Source organism: Lathamus discolor, chromosome 12, assembly GCF_037157495.1.
Source record: "Lathamus discolor isolate bLatDis1 chromosome 12, bLatDis1.hap1, whole genome shotgun sequence".
NCBI classification, from domain to species: domain Eukaryota; kingdom Metazoa; phylum Chordata; class Aves; order Psittaciformes; family Psittacidae; genus Lathamus; species Lathamus discolor.
In genome coordinates this window covers 2,230,709-2,246,201 of record NC_088895.1, presented here as the reverse complement: position 1 = coordinate 2,246,201, position 15,493 = coordinate 2,230,709, and the positions used below count along the sequence as shown (strand labels likewise).

The following is a 15,493-nucleotide window of genomic DNA, read 5'->3' as shown; positions in this document are numbered from 1 at the left end:
AAAAAAAAACCCCACAAGATTTCAAGAACAGGCAACAGCCCTGTCGCTTTCTGCTAAGATCAAAAAGAAATTCGAGACTTCTTTATTGACCAAGCTTTACGTAAACAACAGATAAAATGGGGTTTTAACGGTGTAATTTCTCTTTTAAGATTTGCTATGGCAACCAATAAATAAATAAATCGAAGAAGAGAGCGAATAACTTAAACTAATCTCAGCGATAATACTCTGGTTTAGTGGTGGACTTGGCAGCCCCGGGTAAAGGCTGGACGTGATCTTAAAGGTCTTTCCTAACCCAGCTGATGCTATGTAACCATGAGGTAGCTAACTGGAGATACCATCCTCAGTCAACTTGATCCTGACCTGTCACCTTGACAGTCAAAGACTATCGCTGAAAGGAAGAGCTCTGAAGTCTTGTCAGCCACAGCAGGACAGACCCATTGTGCTGACCCCGGCAACTGTTTTCAGTTGAGTTATTAAGATAAAATAATAATTAGAAGTTTACTTCACAAGCTTAAAGAGTTCCAGTGAATAAAAATACCCACGATAGGAGTCATACTTCAAGTCAGCTGGCTGGGTAGCACACACTGATAAACACGTATAAAGCCACTTTTCCCTTTTATACTGCTACAGCACAACCAGTGTACATTCCAGACGTGGAATGTCATTTTTGTATTGTTACTTGCTTTAAGTAGTCTATTACTTAGGTAAATAAATCCCCTAAAAAGACAGAAGAGATAGGAAATAGCAAATAACTGCTCCTTGGACCTGTGCGCATCACTTGCTAGCAGATACAGACAGGTAACCAACAGCCAAGGGGACAGTTGTTACACTCACAGAAACACCACTTCAGGAGCATAATGCAAGCATGATTACTAGTAAATCTCCAGCAAAGCAAATGCAGTACTGAGACAAGATAAAACGATTTACACTTGGTTTATCTTCTGAAAGAGACAATATTCCATGCTACATGCTGTAAAATGAATGTACCACAGAGGTACAGGTGACGTGCACTGCATTTTGCTGCTGTTATTGTTGTTATAAATGCAGAAAAAGTGGGAATAGCCTAATAAACCTGAAATATAATACATGCAGGTGATGATGACCTGAAGTAAGAGAAAAGGAATAAAATGCAATAGTGGAAGACGCAGTGTCATACACTGAAGGCCTAAGGACAAGATGATCTTCAGTAAGATTAACAGCTGAAAGCTAGATTAACTTGGAAGTGTATTAACTAATCACCTAATAACTCTGCATTCAAGTCATAGATACATACATGTATATGTATGATCAAGACAAAGGCAAGTTATTCCAGGATACATACGGCCTGTCAGAATCAGGAACTGTTAAGTTTCACTTGAATATTGTACACAAATTTAGTTAAGTTGTAACATGCATGTAACTAAAGCCTTTAATGTTATCTGTTAAGATACTATTTAACCTCATCAAAGGGATTGGAGGTCAGATACAATCACTCTGTAAGCATAAACTCCATAAGCATCTCAAGAAGGTGAACACTTTCGTTTGTTGTTGAAACAGCTCCTGAGCAAGAATGCACCAGAAATATACACTGACATCATTCATTGTATTAGCATTGAATTAGTCTGCACCACATTTGATGATACATCATCAAAGTCGGCAACTTAAGAGAGCCATCCCTATCCTGCCTCCCTTGCACTAAAGTTCTAGCTCTTAAAAATGTAAACCCAATAAAATACAAATGCCATGTAGGTATCCCACAGTATTTTAAATACCAAAATGAAATATTTGAGTGCAATGGAGTTTTTCTTACCTTTCCAGAAGATTATGAATTGCTTTGAAGAGCAGGGTCCTACACTCATAGGAAAGTCCATTCTCCCACAGTCCTTCTTCCACCACTACAAAAACATAAAACATCAACATGCTTAGAATAGGGAAATACAAACAGTTGTATAAAACACAACTCCAACAGCTTCAGTTTTCAACAGCAGCATGTTTCATGAAACATTTTCAACTATCACCTACTGCCAAAGTAGCTTTGGTCTTTCCTTACTGAAGACGCCAAACAAGAAAACACAAAAGCATAATAAACCCAAACACATTCGCTCATAGCATTCCTTATTAAAGTAAGGGGGTGAGGAATTCATGATCATTCTTTGCCATGGCAGATGAGAGAGCCTTTAAAACTTAACCCAGATGCAGACAATCAAGAAACAAAGTGCATCATTAAAGGTGCAAGATTAATTTACGTAACTTAAACAGTGTTAAGCAACTATACTGAACCTCTGCTGTCCTCACTCCACTGCTTCTGGATGCTAAAATTAACAAGAGTAAAAGTATTTTTGGCACGCCTGTACCAGATCCTAAATCTTATTCAGGCAGAAGATGCAATCTCAGCTGCAGAGTAAAAACAGATGATTAAACAACTTTGTCATGGAGTAAGAATTCGTTAATTGAGTTCTGTCATTTCGACTTTACAGGAATACTCTGCAGATCTATAGAAATGCAAACATAAAATTCTACAGCATGTTAAGAACTGAATACTTAACACCCCTCCTTGGCCAATTTAAAGGATGAAACCTTCCAAGAGCATGTCTATCATGCAGAGATTATTATCTAAGTATAGTTTACTCTACAATCAAGTTTAAAGTAAAGCTTCTAAGGGGTTTCTGCTGTATGAAAAACACTATTACTGCCAGCAGTCTTCAACGGCAGCTTCAAAGCCTCAAACCCCAGCATTGTTCATCATTCTGCTGCTTCTCCCAGTAATCGTAAGTCATAGAACCTCAAACAAGAAGAGGCACATTTTATGAACGAGTACTGTTGTGATATGCTAATACTGGTAATGGAGTCTCTCTCCTTTAAAGAACAAAAAAGCCAGGGCTTTAGTACCTAAATCACCTTATCAAATAGCACAGTTGCCTTCTCAGAAGACTGAAAAGGCAGACTTGTGCTTTGGGGCACTAGCATGAGCCAAATCTCTTTCCCTGTAAAACCATTAAAGGCCCTTTAATTCTTGCAAAACCTTACTGACACTGAGCAATGTGCCATAGCTGCTTGCTAGATAGAACCTCACACGGCCTGAAATTGCATGTTTAAAACAGTATTCCTAAGAAACTTCAGAATCTCCATGCATTTTTAGAAGTGTTAATGTATAAATCCTATATAGTTCAGCTGAAGCCTGTAAGCTGTAAGACTGCTACAGTCTTGCACTTCAACACTCCACAATTCTCAGATGTGTAAACAGTTCTGTATTACAGTATGAGAGATCACACTTGAGTTCACCCTGATGCAAATAAAATGACAACATTTTAGACAGTCACAAAGCTGACACAATCAGTAGAAGTCAAAAGAAATTCACTATTACACTGCACTGAGCTCTTCTTGAGTTTCACTCTAATCCCATCAGTGCATCCATGCCAGGAGCCAGCATTAGGAACTTCATGCAAAATGGGAGAGGCAAGAATCTATTTCACCATTTCACAGGAAACTTTTCACTGCCAGTTCTGATGTTCTCAATCGTAACTCATTACCTGCTCCCCAAGTACGCACAACAACAACAAACTAATGGGACCGCATTCTTCAGGTACTGAAAGAATCTATTCTTTCGCCCTGCTAGCTGAGACTGGCACAGCTCCTCTTTGGGATGTACCATCCTATGACTCTCACACAAACTTGAGACCCCTGTCCCCAGGACTGGTGTGACATGAAAGATCAATGGATCCCAGTTGAAGGGGCTGAAAACGAGGGAATGGAAAGAGGCAGCACTCTTCCCAACACGCAGTTATCCTGCGCTCTGGTGAGTATGCAAGGGACTGTGTCCCAAAGCCTAGGAAAAGCAGGAAAAAGCAAAGTTAACCTCACAGTGCCTCACAGGTACGTCTCTAGGGTCAAGTGTGCTAATAAGCTCAGGCTGGCGGAGGAGCAGCGGCTGAGTGGGACAGGGAAAAGGGCAAAGTCTCAAGCGATATCATCCCTCAAATATTCTAATTTTCCAAATTGGTTTCTTATTACTTTGCATTCATAAATTACACATAAATTTAACTCTTAAGGATATCACAAGATATCTTCATAACCACTTTCCTGTAATAACCTTTGATTCCCAGGTATATTAATGCACTATTCTTACTGTATTTACCTATAACACTTCTTGATCCTACTCAAAATGTGCTATTTGAAAGGGTGAATATATGGCTGTTTCAGTAAAAACGGGCATTAGAACTGCAGCATTTCACTTCCTCTCTGCTCTTTGGCTTTCTGATCCAGTCTCCAAAAGAAAACAGCTTAAATAACTGGAGCAAGTTACAGTTTCAAATGGAGACCAGTAACAAAACTTGGCCAAACCCTAGAGATGAGACTATGCCTGTGATCTGCCAAATTCTTCGCACTGTGACAATGTAATTAGATACTGTATGTCAAGAATATGTTAAATTCTTTATAGAGGCAGTAAATTGTCAGTCTCTGTCTGTATAATAATTTGTGATGCTCAAGGCTTTCAACTCAAGCCCTCATCAGCCTCTTCATGCTGCCCGACAGCATTTTCAGGTGCAAAGCTAACAGAAAGCAGGTGTTGCCCAGGTTCAAAAACATTCTTATACCAAGCACTTATATCCTGTCCTGAAGTTATTTTCTGCTACTCTAGCTGAAATATCCCTCTTTAGAGCAAAGAAATTGGACACTACACAACAGCTGTGAAATCCATCTTCAAAACCAGAAAACTCGTAAAGCAAGAATGAAGACTGAATTTTAGTAAGAGAAAGAGTATGACAGAGCAGGTAACTACTTTTTCCTCCATGAAGTAAGAGAGGAAGACAGGAGTTGTGGAGAGGCAGCAAGGCAGATGGGACAAAAACATGGGTCACTGCTTCCTAGGACCTGGATCTACAAAGCCAGCACTGATCTGATCTATTGTTTGCACAATCCCATGCTGAATAGTGTCAGACTCAATGCCCTCCAGAAGTCCAAGCTCCTTCTCACTTAATGTGACCTGTGAGATCTACTGATCCTCTATTGTGACAGATTTACGTAGACAGATATCTGTATCTCTGTCTCTCTGCGTATATATATATATATATATATATATATATATTTCTCTGTATATGCTACCTTTCCTAAGCAGGTGAACTTGCCAGAGCAGTCAAGGATAACAACTGTGAGTAGCATTTATTTACTTGTAAAACAGGCAGTTCATCCTTTTCTCACTGTATGTCCTGCCAATAGAGGGATAACTTTACCACTACACCAATCCAAGCAAATACTATGTGTGTTTCCTTGTTGTATGGTTTGGGTTTTGTTGTTTGCTTTCTTTTCCAATGAAATCAACCTCTCAAAACAAGCAGCTAAGTCTGATAATACCCTGTGTCTGAGAATCTGGATTCTTGGAGAAAACCAAGAAGATAAGGTCACATCATCTCTGCCATTAACTGTAATTCTATAAACTGCTCACTTGAGACACTCTAACTTGTTTATCATTACTTTATCATTCCATTATATGCTCTTTAAATCCACTGCAGATAAAGAGCAATAAAGCAGCATATGGATCCAAAAGGAACTGTGAAATTTTCAGTATCTTTCAAGAGGAGAAAAAGATACTTAGAGAAAAACAATTTGAGCTTTGTACAATAATATTCTATTTATTTACCTGAAGAGGTGTCATTGTTTCAATGTGTAAGAATTAAGAAAGTGAAACTACAAAGAGTACTTAAAATTTTCATGGAAAGCTAATAAACCACCAAAGCAATACTTTAACAGATCCAATGGCAATAAAATACTCCTGTGCAGGCCGGCAGGGCACTGTGTATTCCAAGTAATAGCTACTGCTAAAGCCGAGTACCGGCTACCATCGGCCAACATGCAAGTGTGCACAGGAATAAGGTAAAAAGCCTTTTGGCCAGAGCACCTGAAGAATACAATGCAGCGTGCTTCACTTGCAAACAAACCATCCACAGAGAAAATACTTTTCATTGTTTCATTGCCAAGATACTGTTGGCAGAAATAGAACCCGCAAAGAGAAAAGATGTATTTGACACTTCTTGTCCTGGATTACAACTGCGGTGCTAAATCTCACTGCTAGTCTCATACAGAATGGGAATCGTCCTTACCCTTCACAGATCAAGGTTTTAAATGTTTGTTAACATTCAGCTTTCACAGGTTCAAAAAAGAAGAAATAGACCATTTGTACTCATTTCTAAGTTTATTTTTGCAGATGAGATGTTAAAAGAATGGAAGGTAACTACAATAACTGAGCCTTACTCTGGACATTAATAATTTAAACACCCTTAATGAGCAGCTTAGTTGGCTTGGGGTCTGGTTTTATCTTCAAGTCAGAGATATTAAGGTCTTCAAAGTGTCCAACAATTTTTATGAAGCCAGCCATGTTCTCAAATAAAGAAGAGCCATTATAAAAATTTCAAGGGGAGAAGTCATAGCCAAATATCAAAGCAAATACTTCAATAATTTTAGGTCTCCCAGCAGAGATACTGGAAAGATAATAAGATCTCTGTTCTGCTTCAGTGACCAAACTGACATATTTTACTTAAAAGAAATGTAGGGAGGAAGGAGAGAAGGCGAGTTGAGACTGCGCTGGCACTGCAGAGAGAGTGGTACCTTTAAGAAGCGCAGCCACAACCATGTTAATAATTCAGGTCACGCCGCCTTCTGCAGTTTAAAAGTAGAATTAGTTTCAAAGAATACATATTTCCTCAGAGCTATGTTACATATTTCCTTTTAATGTATCATATTGCAGCAACAGCTGAAATGAACGTCTAGACATCAAAACCAAGCCTTTATTCCCACCTACTGCTTTTTTACCTCAGGCATCAAAACTAATGAAACCTATTATCCAGAACACTGACTTCAGTTACCACATCGGCCACTGCAAATACGAAAAAACACTCTGGGACAGGACCAGTTATTCAGCCATTAAAATTACTGAAAATCAATTTCTTGCTGCACACTGCAGAAATACCGACAGATTAAAGCAGGACACATGGGACACGGAGATTACTTGGAGGGCAGATTACTGTGTCAAACTGCTGAGGAAGGGGAGGTACATGGCTACTCAGGATTCATATTCAGAGCAGTAGATGCTCCTTCTTACTCTTCGATATTGTGTCTCCTCGTTACCGTGAAACATGAACTATGGGGGGGGGGGGGGGGTGGGGGGGTAGTTTCTCCCTGCACAGATCCAGTTTTGAAAAACACACAGCCAAATAACTCGTCTAAAATCAGAAACTCAATTACTAAAAGCAAGCATTTAACTTCTCAGTTTAATTTTTATTAATGCGGCCTAAAAACAATCTTTCAAAGGCCAACTAGCATTTTGAAGCATCATTTCTTCTAAAAAATTGAGTTAAAAGAGTAACAAAGCAAAGCAATGGTACATTAATTCTGAAAAACTATATTATAGCCATAAAAATCCAATTAAACTCAATGCTCCTGATCGATCATTGTTACAATGCCATTGATCACCTTGTAAAATCTGCGTTTGAAGTCATTAGTGATTAAATTGACTTATTACTAAATCAGATTCAACCCACTTAGAGATCTAATTTCCTTGCACTGGTTATGATTGTAGGGAAATTGGACTTCTTACTCTTACAGTATTGAGAATTCATCTTGGTTCTCCCTCTCCCAAGTCAACTCATCAGCCAAAAGAGAACTGATAGAGAAGAGATGTTCACCATTTGATCCATTCATGTTCATTTATTTGCAATCAGAGACTGCAAGCATTTACAATCAACATCCTTCCAAGGTATCCCTAACAGCACCAGGCTTCCAGGGAAATCAGACTATTGATGAGGACTATTGCTGAAGATTGCTGTTCAGACACAACCCAAGTTTGCATTTCAATGGAGCGCCATTTCCTATACAAAACCTGACACTCCCGAGCAGAGTTGACTATGAAACTAAAATTGCAGCACTTGAGAAAGATAAATAAAACCTTCAAAAGCAGCAGCTGTTGGGTATCACAGGAATACTACAGGCTTTAATTCTGTGCATTGAAACAAATTAGCATAATAGCTATTTATTGAAAAACAGATGGTAGGTAACTATCTGCACTTAAGATTATTCTCATACAACTGAAAGTATTGTTTTCATCGCTTCCTCACTCCCTGCAAGGTACAAAATTGTTTTAATAAAATAGACATTAAATGTTACAATTTCATCCCTCTTCCTGGCCCATACTCCCATATTCCTTCACACCCGCACAATTGCTTTTGCCTTCCCACTCTAACACACCGCAGCACCAATTGGGCCTGTGGGAAAGAACAAGCGGGAATGGCCAGAGGGGAGCCTGAGCTGAGCTCTTAGGCAGAAGCTCTTCCCTGTGAGGGTGCTGAGGCGCTGGCACAGGGTGCCCAGAGAAGCTGTGGCTGCCCCATCCCTGGCAGTGCTCAAGGCCAGGTTGGACACAGGGGCTTGGAGCAAGCTGCTCCAGTGGAAGAGGTCCCTGCCCGTGGCAGGGGTTGGAGCTGGAGGAGCTTTAAGGTCCCTTCCAACCCAAACCATCCCAATTCTAGGATTATCTCAGTACATGGTTAACTACGCAAGGTTTCAAAGGGCACCAGGAACTGGACACACAAAGTATGTGACCACTTCTGCTGCTTTAGAAGTTCACTTCAAACTATTACAAAAATCCAGGGGAATATCTAACTTCTCCAAAACCAAAATTATACCTATGAAATCAATACAAACATTGCTGGGTAATTGTAGCTCGAGTTTGCTTTCAATGTAGGAATGCAGCAACAGCTATGCCAGAGCTGAGCAGCTCACTTCAGAGATATGAGAGATTCCAAACCAAACAGTTAAGTTTGGTGTGTGGTTTTTGCTTTGAATGCTTTCCACAATCACCAGCTCTGTCCCAAGAAATAGGAAAACGAATGTAGATATGGCAGAATTTTTATGCGGTTTTCCACTGTTTCCTAAAGTAAAGCGGGAAGTTGTTTGCAGTGCAAAACCTGCTCTCATGTGCCAGAAAATTCCCTCAAATCCCTGATTTACACTGTGCCATTTGTCCCACCGGCTGTTTGTGTTCAGCAGTTTTAGTTCCAAACTACTTGATATTTCTTTGCAGAGGACATTTCCTATAAATGAAAAGCATTAACCTGACCATACTGGAAACAGACTAGGAGTTTGGAAGACTTCCCCCATCTTCCTCTGAAGTGGCTCCTTCAGGGCTAAGGAGCTTTAAAGAAGTACTTGCTTACGTTTACTCCCGGGAGTTTCTAGCGTTTCCTCCCACATGTCTGAACTTTTCACTTTCTGTTTCATCTCATTTCCCTCTTCAACTCTTCGGTGTAAGGGCATTAAAAAAGAGTTTCTCAGAAGAACATAAAATAATCAAAAAATATTGGAGGAAATGAAGTTTTTCTGAAGTATTCCTGTGCTTTCCTAATCCCAGGAAGCAGTTTCTCTGCAAACTTGATTTGCTCTCTTATTTCCCCTTCCAAATCTCCAAGTTCTCTTCATTTCCTCTCATTTTCACTGACTACCCAAGACTTTCATCCAGTGCAACCCTCGTTCTGCACACCCCCCACCCCACCCCCCCTTCTGCCTTTTGATCTTCCTAGCTTCAGATAAAATAGAACTACGGAATTATATCTGCATCAGTAAGATCTTCCTCTCTGCACTGATAACACAATAAGAATGTGGACTTTTATCTTTCTTCTCTAAACAGGAATGTTGTTTTTCAGCAATAGCATGGTGAGCATACTTCCCCATCCCTACAGCCAAGGAGCTCTGTCGGCAGTTACAGAATGTACAAGGGCCGCAAGTCTCTAAAGAGGTATTAGAGCAAGTTCAGCCATCACCAGTGTAACGCATTGTTCTTAGGAAAAATGCAGTTCATATTAATCCATACTTGGAAAGCGGAAGGAACCAGAAGTCTTTTCTCATTTTTAAGGTATGCAAGACGTCATCCTTGAAATACAGACGCATCATCTGGAAAGTGGTAAATGCGATGCTTTCTTCCCTCTTCTCAAACACAGGTTTGCCTTAGAAACAACTGCACAGCTCAAGACAGATGATTCCATTTCACACTGCAGTTCTGAGGAGGAAGACCTTGAGAAACCTTCTACTCACCAGCGCTGCCGAGCCATCACCCCTGTGGCTGCAGGGAGAGCGGGATGCCTGGCAGCTCCCTGCCTGCCCCACAGCCAGCACCAACGCGCTCCGCAAGCTTCTTAGGGAGCATTTTCAGGAGACTCAGCCCCGGCTACAGGCACTGCGCAGCGTGACCAAGAGAACATGGAAACACGATTCATTAGACATGCCTGGAGTGATAACAATGGAACTGCTTCTTGCTGCCTTTCATTTCTTACATTTCGTGGAGGCTAATGCATTCGGTTACACAATGAGCACAGTAACAGACAGGAAAAATATAATCATCTTGGAGAAAGCCAGCTTCTTGCATTCTTATTTGCTGCTTTCCAATGTGCTTGCAGGCTGGCACCGTTTTTAATTGATCTGTTCAGATTAGAAATGTAAGACAGACAAGATCTCCATCCTACCCAAAGGCACGTTTCTAGAGGAACTCGAGGGTGTCACGTTGCCTGGTCTCTCCATGAATCTTCCTTCCACCAGTTAGTCCGCACTGTGTTGAACAAAACCCCATAATATTTCAATCTCAGTGCCAGGCTTGTTTGACCAAGTAAATATTTGGTTTTCCATTGCTAAAGCTGGAGTTTACTCTAGTGTGTACAAATTAAGAGTTGTGCTATTTGCTCTCAGTTCACACTTCCTCCTGGTCCCGCGTCATTACTCACAGCCCCCAGACTTCTATTTTCTTCTTTTCCTTTATTTATTTTTCCCAACCTCGTGGTTATACAAATACCAATTTTCAGTGGAAAGCCTTCCTTTCCTTAACCCACTTGTAATCCCATATTGCGAGAACACAAGATTGTGATTTAACCAAGGAATACAGGACATATTTTCACAGCAGCCTCCCATTTTAAACACACATCATGTGCCACAAGCACGTAACTGCTAAAGGTTGTAGGTGTGAACTAATTCCGTTCTATGTGGAACGTATTAGGTAAGTTCTTTTCATGGCTTCTTTCTGAAAATTAGAGACTTGAGCAAACATTTGCTTCCAGTTCATCCATCACTTGAAAATAATGTTTTAAAGCTTCTTTTACTGCTTGTGTTCCTACTTCCCCACTGGAAGTCATTGTAATATTTGACAGAGAAGTGACCTACAAAACTGACGGCAATTCCTTTACTCAAAACCTTGCTGAAACCCAAGTTGAAGCCATTTCGAACCCCACCCACCAATCACCCAATTCCAATAGGCAGAACCCAATGTAATATTGCTGGCAGGTTTTCTGAGCAAGCAATAAATTTCAGCTTATACTGTTTATACATGCCTTCGAAGCAGAGGGTCAGGCTGCAGCAGTAATGAACATCACTGCAAAAATGTGTATGGTCAGATTTGCAAATGAAGTTCTGTGTTCTCAAAACAATAGGGAAGCTTCCAGCCTCTCAGTTCTGCTACTAGGTTTTCGGAGAAGAATTCAAAATGCATCTTAAAATGCAGGGATAAAGAATAGCCTTAAAGAAGTCCTTTCAACAAGTGACAGTGTAACCCATTTCCCTCATACACACGTCTTTCTTAGAGAACAGGAGACTTTCAAAGCCACAAGCACAAAATACAAGCCTAGAAAAGACTTCAGAGACAAGACACCCACAGCTGTCCCATTTTGTTTGCTCTTTACTGGATTTCAGTGCTCCCCAGGTAGCACATGAGAATACACAGTGCTCCTCCGCAAGCAAATCCTGGAGTTTGCCATTATTTAAAGTGACACAGAAGTGAAATAACAGCTTTTGAGAAACACCTCTGGGTTTTGAGTACCACCAAGGAAGTGGCCTGATGTTTGGGGTGCAGAACGCGGAGCAGGTTGGCAATACACCTTGGTCATCTCCCGAGAGCCTGCCAGCAGAGGGAGCCGCACGGAGCCGGGACCTGGCTCCGCACTAGGACCTGGTTTTCAGATTAAGAAAAGGCTACAAGATCACACATGCTAAAAATAAACCTTCCGGAGAAAAAAAGAGACCACATTCAATCATAAACACATTAGAGGAGGGCAGGTTCGAGAAGGAACAGTTTCTGCTTTTAAAGTAAAACCCTCGATGTGAAACAACTTAAAAAGCAGAAAAACTTCGTTGAAAAATAATCGAATCAGTGCCCCGTATTCAATCTGTGTAATAATCCCTTGAGAAAGGCTAAATGAGATCTCTGAAAATCTCTGTGTCCATTACTTCTATTGTTTGAACTGAAACTCACAGACTTCGGTCATCTTTGATTTCTAACTAATACTGCTCCACACAGTCGGTCTTTCCTGGAAAGTTTCCCAATTTTTGTGCTTGAGCCCAGACCCCCCCTGCCCCGTGTGCTGGGCTGCACCCCCAGAGCGTGAGCAGCAGCTCAGGGAGGGGATCCTGCTCCTCTGCTGTGCTCTGGGGAGACCCCCCTGCAGCCCTGATCCAGCTCTGGGGCAGCAGCACAAGAGGGACGTGGAGCTGCTGGAGCGAGGCCAGAGGAGGCCATGGGGATGCTGCGAGGGCTGGAGCAGCTCTGCTCTGGAGCCAGGCTGAGAGAGCTGGGCTGGGGCATCCTGGACAAGAGAAGGCTCCTGAAGGGGAGACCTGAGAGCAGCTCCAGTGCCTAAAGGGGCTGCAGGAAACCTGGAGAGGGGCTTGGGACAAGGGCCTGTAGGGACAGGCCAAGGGGAATGGCTTGAACCTGCCCGAGGGGAGCCTGAGCTGAGCTCTTAGGCAGAAGCTCTTCCCTGTGAGGGTGCTGAGGCGCTGGCACAGGGTGCCCAGAGAAGCTGTGGCTGCCCCATCCCTGGCAGTGCTCAAGGCCAGGCTGGACACTGGGGCTTGGAGCTGGGTCAGCTTTAAGGTCCCTTCAACCCAAATTATTTTATGATTCTGAGGTTTTAAGGCCACACTTAATCTGGCTGCCACAATGATCAGGGACTGAGGTGGTGTTTTGTAATGCTGAGCTTCGGTAGCACTACCTTCTACTATAATGACTGTGTTGGCAGCATCCTTCAACACTGGAATCTTCAGCTATAAAATTAATGTCTGTGGATATGCTCAGATTCCTCCCCACCCTTCACAGAGCTACCAGGGAAGCCCAGCACACACTGGTTGGTATGGCTGGCCAGGCACAGCAGGGCTACAGACACCACACGGCCGCAACCCATGATCCTAAAAACTCATCACCAGAACACAACTGCCCTCCCTTCCTTAACCAATCTGTACCAATCTGCCTCTTCAAGCAGGGAATACTGCAGATGCTCTTCTAGAAGGGGACAGAAAAGCCATTTCTTAATCAGCTTATTCTCATCTATAAACAGGGAAAAGAAATAAAATGAAGATGACACAACATGGTGCACAACAGCGGGGATGGAAAAACATTAGTGAAGGACGAGAGAGCCATCCTGGAACTCTGTGCACAGTAACAACCTGCGCACCCAGACTTTACAGACTACCTGGAACCACCAAATACGACCCTAATGTAACAATTATTAACTTGAAGCCAGTCTTGTTCCATAAGGATCTCTTCCAGGAGAGTTATTTCAGACAGAAGACCCTGCTGAGAACGATCCCGGGATGAGAAGCAGACAGGAACAGCTCAGAAAGAGACAATGACTTTCTATTTGACCAAGAAAGTGACACAACTTCCCATTTCTTTGTACTTGGAGCTCCTTTGAAAGCTCCGGTTTATGAAATTTGAGAGAACACATATAGAAAACAACCCCCCTTCAGAGGCACCTCCTGCGTTCACTGTTGGAGCTATTTCACATCCCTGTGTTTCAACAGGAGCCCTCTCCCGCACCACTGATTCTGCAATGCAAATGTTGTTCACTCTGCAGCCTGTTGCCATGGATATTGACATGATGTCATAAATCCTTACATCTTCATTGCAGGCACAAAATGAAGGGGCTGGTAAGCAGGACAAGAATAGGACCTCATCTAGGAAAGCACATCAAGGAATCAGCAACTGTTGTACAAATCACAAACAGAAAAACCCACCACAATTTGTATTTTTGGTATTGTCGGATATTTCTCTATTTAACTACCTAACATAATACAAATTAGCTGGTTTTATTCTTATTTTATTTGACTGTTTCCTCCTCAGCAACTACTGCAACAGCCCTCCGGTGATTTAGCCTTTCACCCTGGCTGAAAACATCTTGGTTGCTTCTGAACTCTCACCTTACGTATCAGGCAGCGATGACCCATGCCAACAGTGTCTACATGACTCTTACCTCCTTTTCCTTCTATTCCAACTACTTCTGGACTTGCCAGTTCCACTCAGTGCACATGGAACACCTCAGCAGTGTGGCAACTGCAAGTACTTCATTTGTAAACAGGGTTGCGGTTTCCCCTTAAAAATCATTACCTACACAGAGATCTGAACTTCTGCTCTCCAAGGACTCCAGGAATAAATAGTAACAAAACCTGCCTTTGCCTAATAAGAAGTAGGTAAGATTATAATACGTTAGTCTGCTTTATCTGTAGATATGCCCAAAGAGAGAAGAGTAATTTAGTTTAATTTCAAGTGCAATACACTATAAAGCACACCCAGTGTTCACAGCCAATTTACAGCTCTCAGAATGAGGAGGATCCAGGATTTCTCTCATTTTCAATTAGTTAAAACTGTCTCGTTTAATCTTTTTCCCAACAGTTCAGCTTTTCTGAAAGTGGATTTAATTAACTCAAAAGACCCACAGCAACTGAGGGAATGAATGGGCACTTCTGCCTGCCCAGACCTGCCAAGCTAGGACCTACAGAGGAATCAGACCATTCACATGAGGCAGGGATCAATATCTACCCATCTCCTGCCTTCACAGTCACTAAGACACCAAAGATCCACCCAAAGATGGAGGCAGCACTATTGCAAGGAGAGTTCTTACCTGTCTTACCCACTCTACTACTGCAATGCTCCCAGCCTGCTGTGAAACCAAGTTCTTTGTCCACCACTACAGAGTATTCCCTTTATCACCTCAAACAACTGAAAACACCTCAGCCCTGATCTAGGCTTCAGAGGTCAAGTGGCACCTCTACCCAAGTCTACCAATGCAGTGATGAGTAACTCATGTACTACTTGAAACACTGTGTAAAGTGCTCTTCCCCTTTTCAAACTTACCTGAACTGCATCCGAAATGGAGAAAATCCAAGCCCTGCCATTCAAATCAGCCACCCAACATTGGCCCAACAAGTTCAGACAACAGAACAGATCTCATCTTTTGCAATCTAAGATGACTTTCCCTGGTCTTCTGCTTTCCCATTCAACATAATGAGGAGTCTCCAGCTTTTCCTCCAAGTCTGTCACTACGTTGCTTTCAGCTGTAACTCATTAAATACCTTTTTGTTGCTGTGCCCTCACCTATTTGGGGGAAAGAAGCATGTATAAAGAGAATAAATATATAGGAAAAGAAGCACCTGCCATTCCAATCTCTGACACTCACATGGCTACTGAAGAGCTCACCAAATAGAAAACCAG

The 15,493-nt window shown here is 41.9% G+C and overlaps 1 protein-coding gene across 2 annotated transcripts in view; it reads right to left on the bottom strand.

The window, feature by feature from the left end:
* The window catches only part of MED13L (mediator complex subunit 13L), a 185,383-nt gene that overhangs the window by 95,373 nt on the left and 74,517 nt on the right, over positions 1 to 15,493 (bottom strand). For both annotated transcript variants that reach the window (XM_065692177.1, XM_065692178.1), the window contains exon 3: positions 1,790 to 1,874. In XM_065692177.1, coding sequence (XP_065548249.1) covers positions 1,790 to 1,874 — 85 coding nt within the window. The remainder of the gene's footprint in view (positions 1 to 1,789; positions 1,875 to 15,493) is intronic.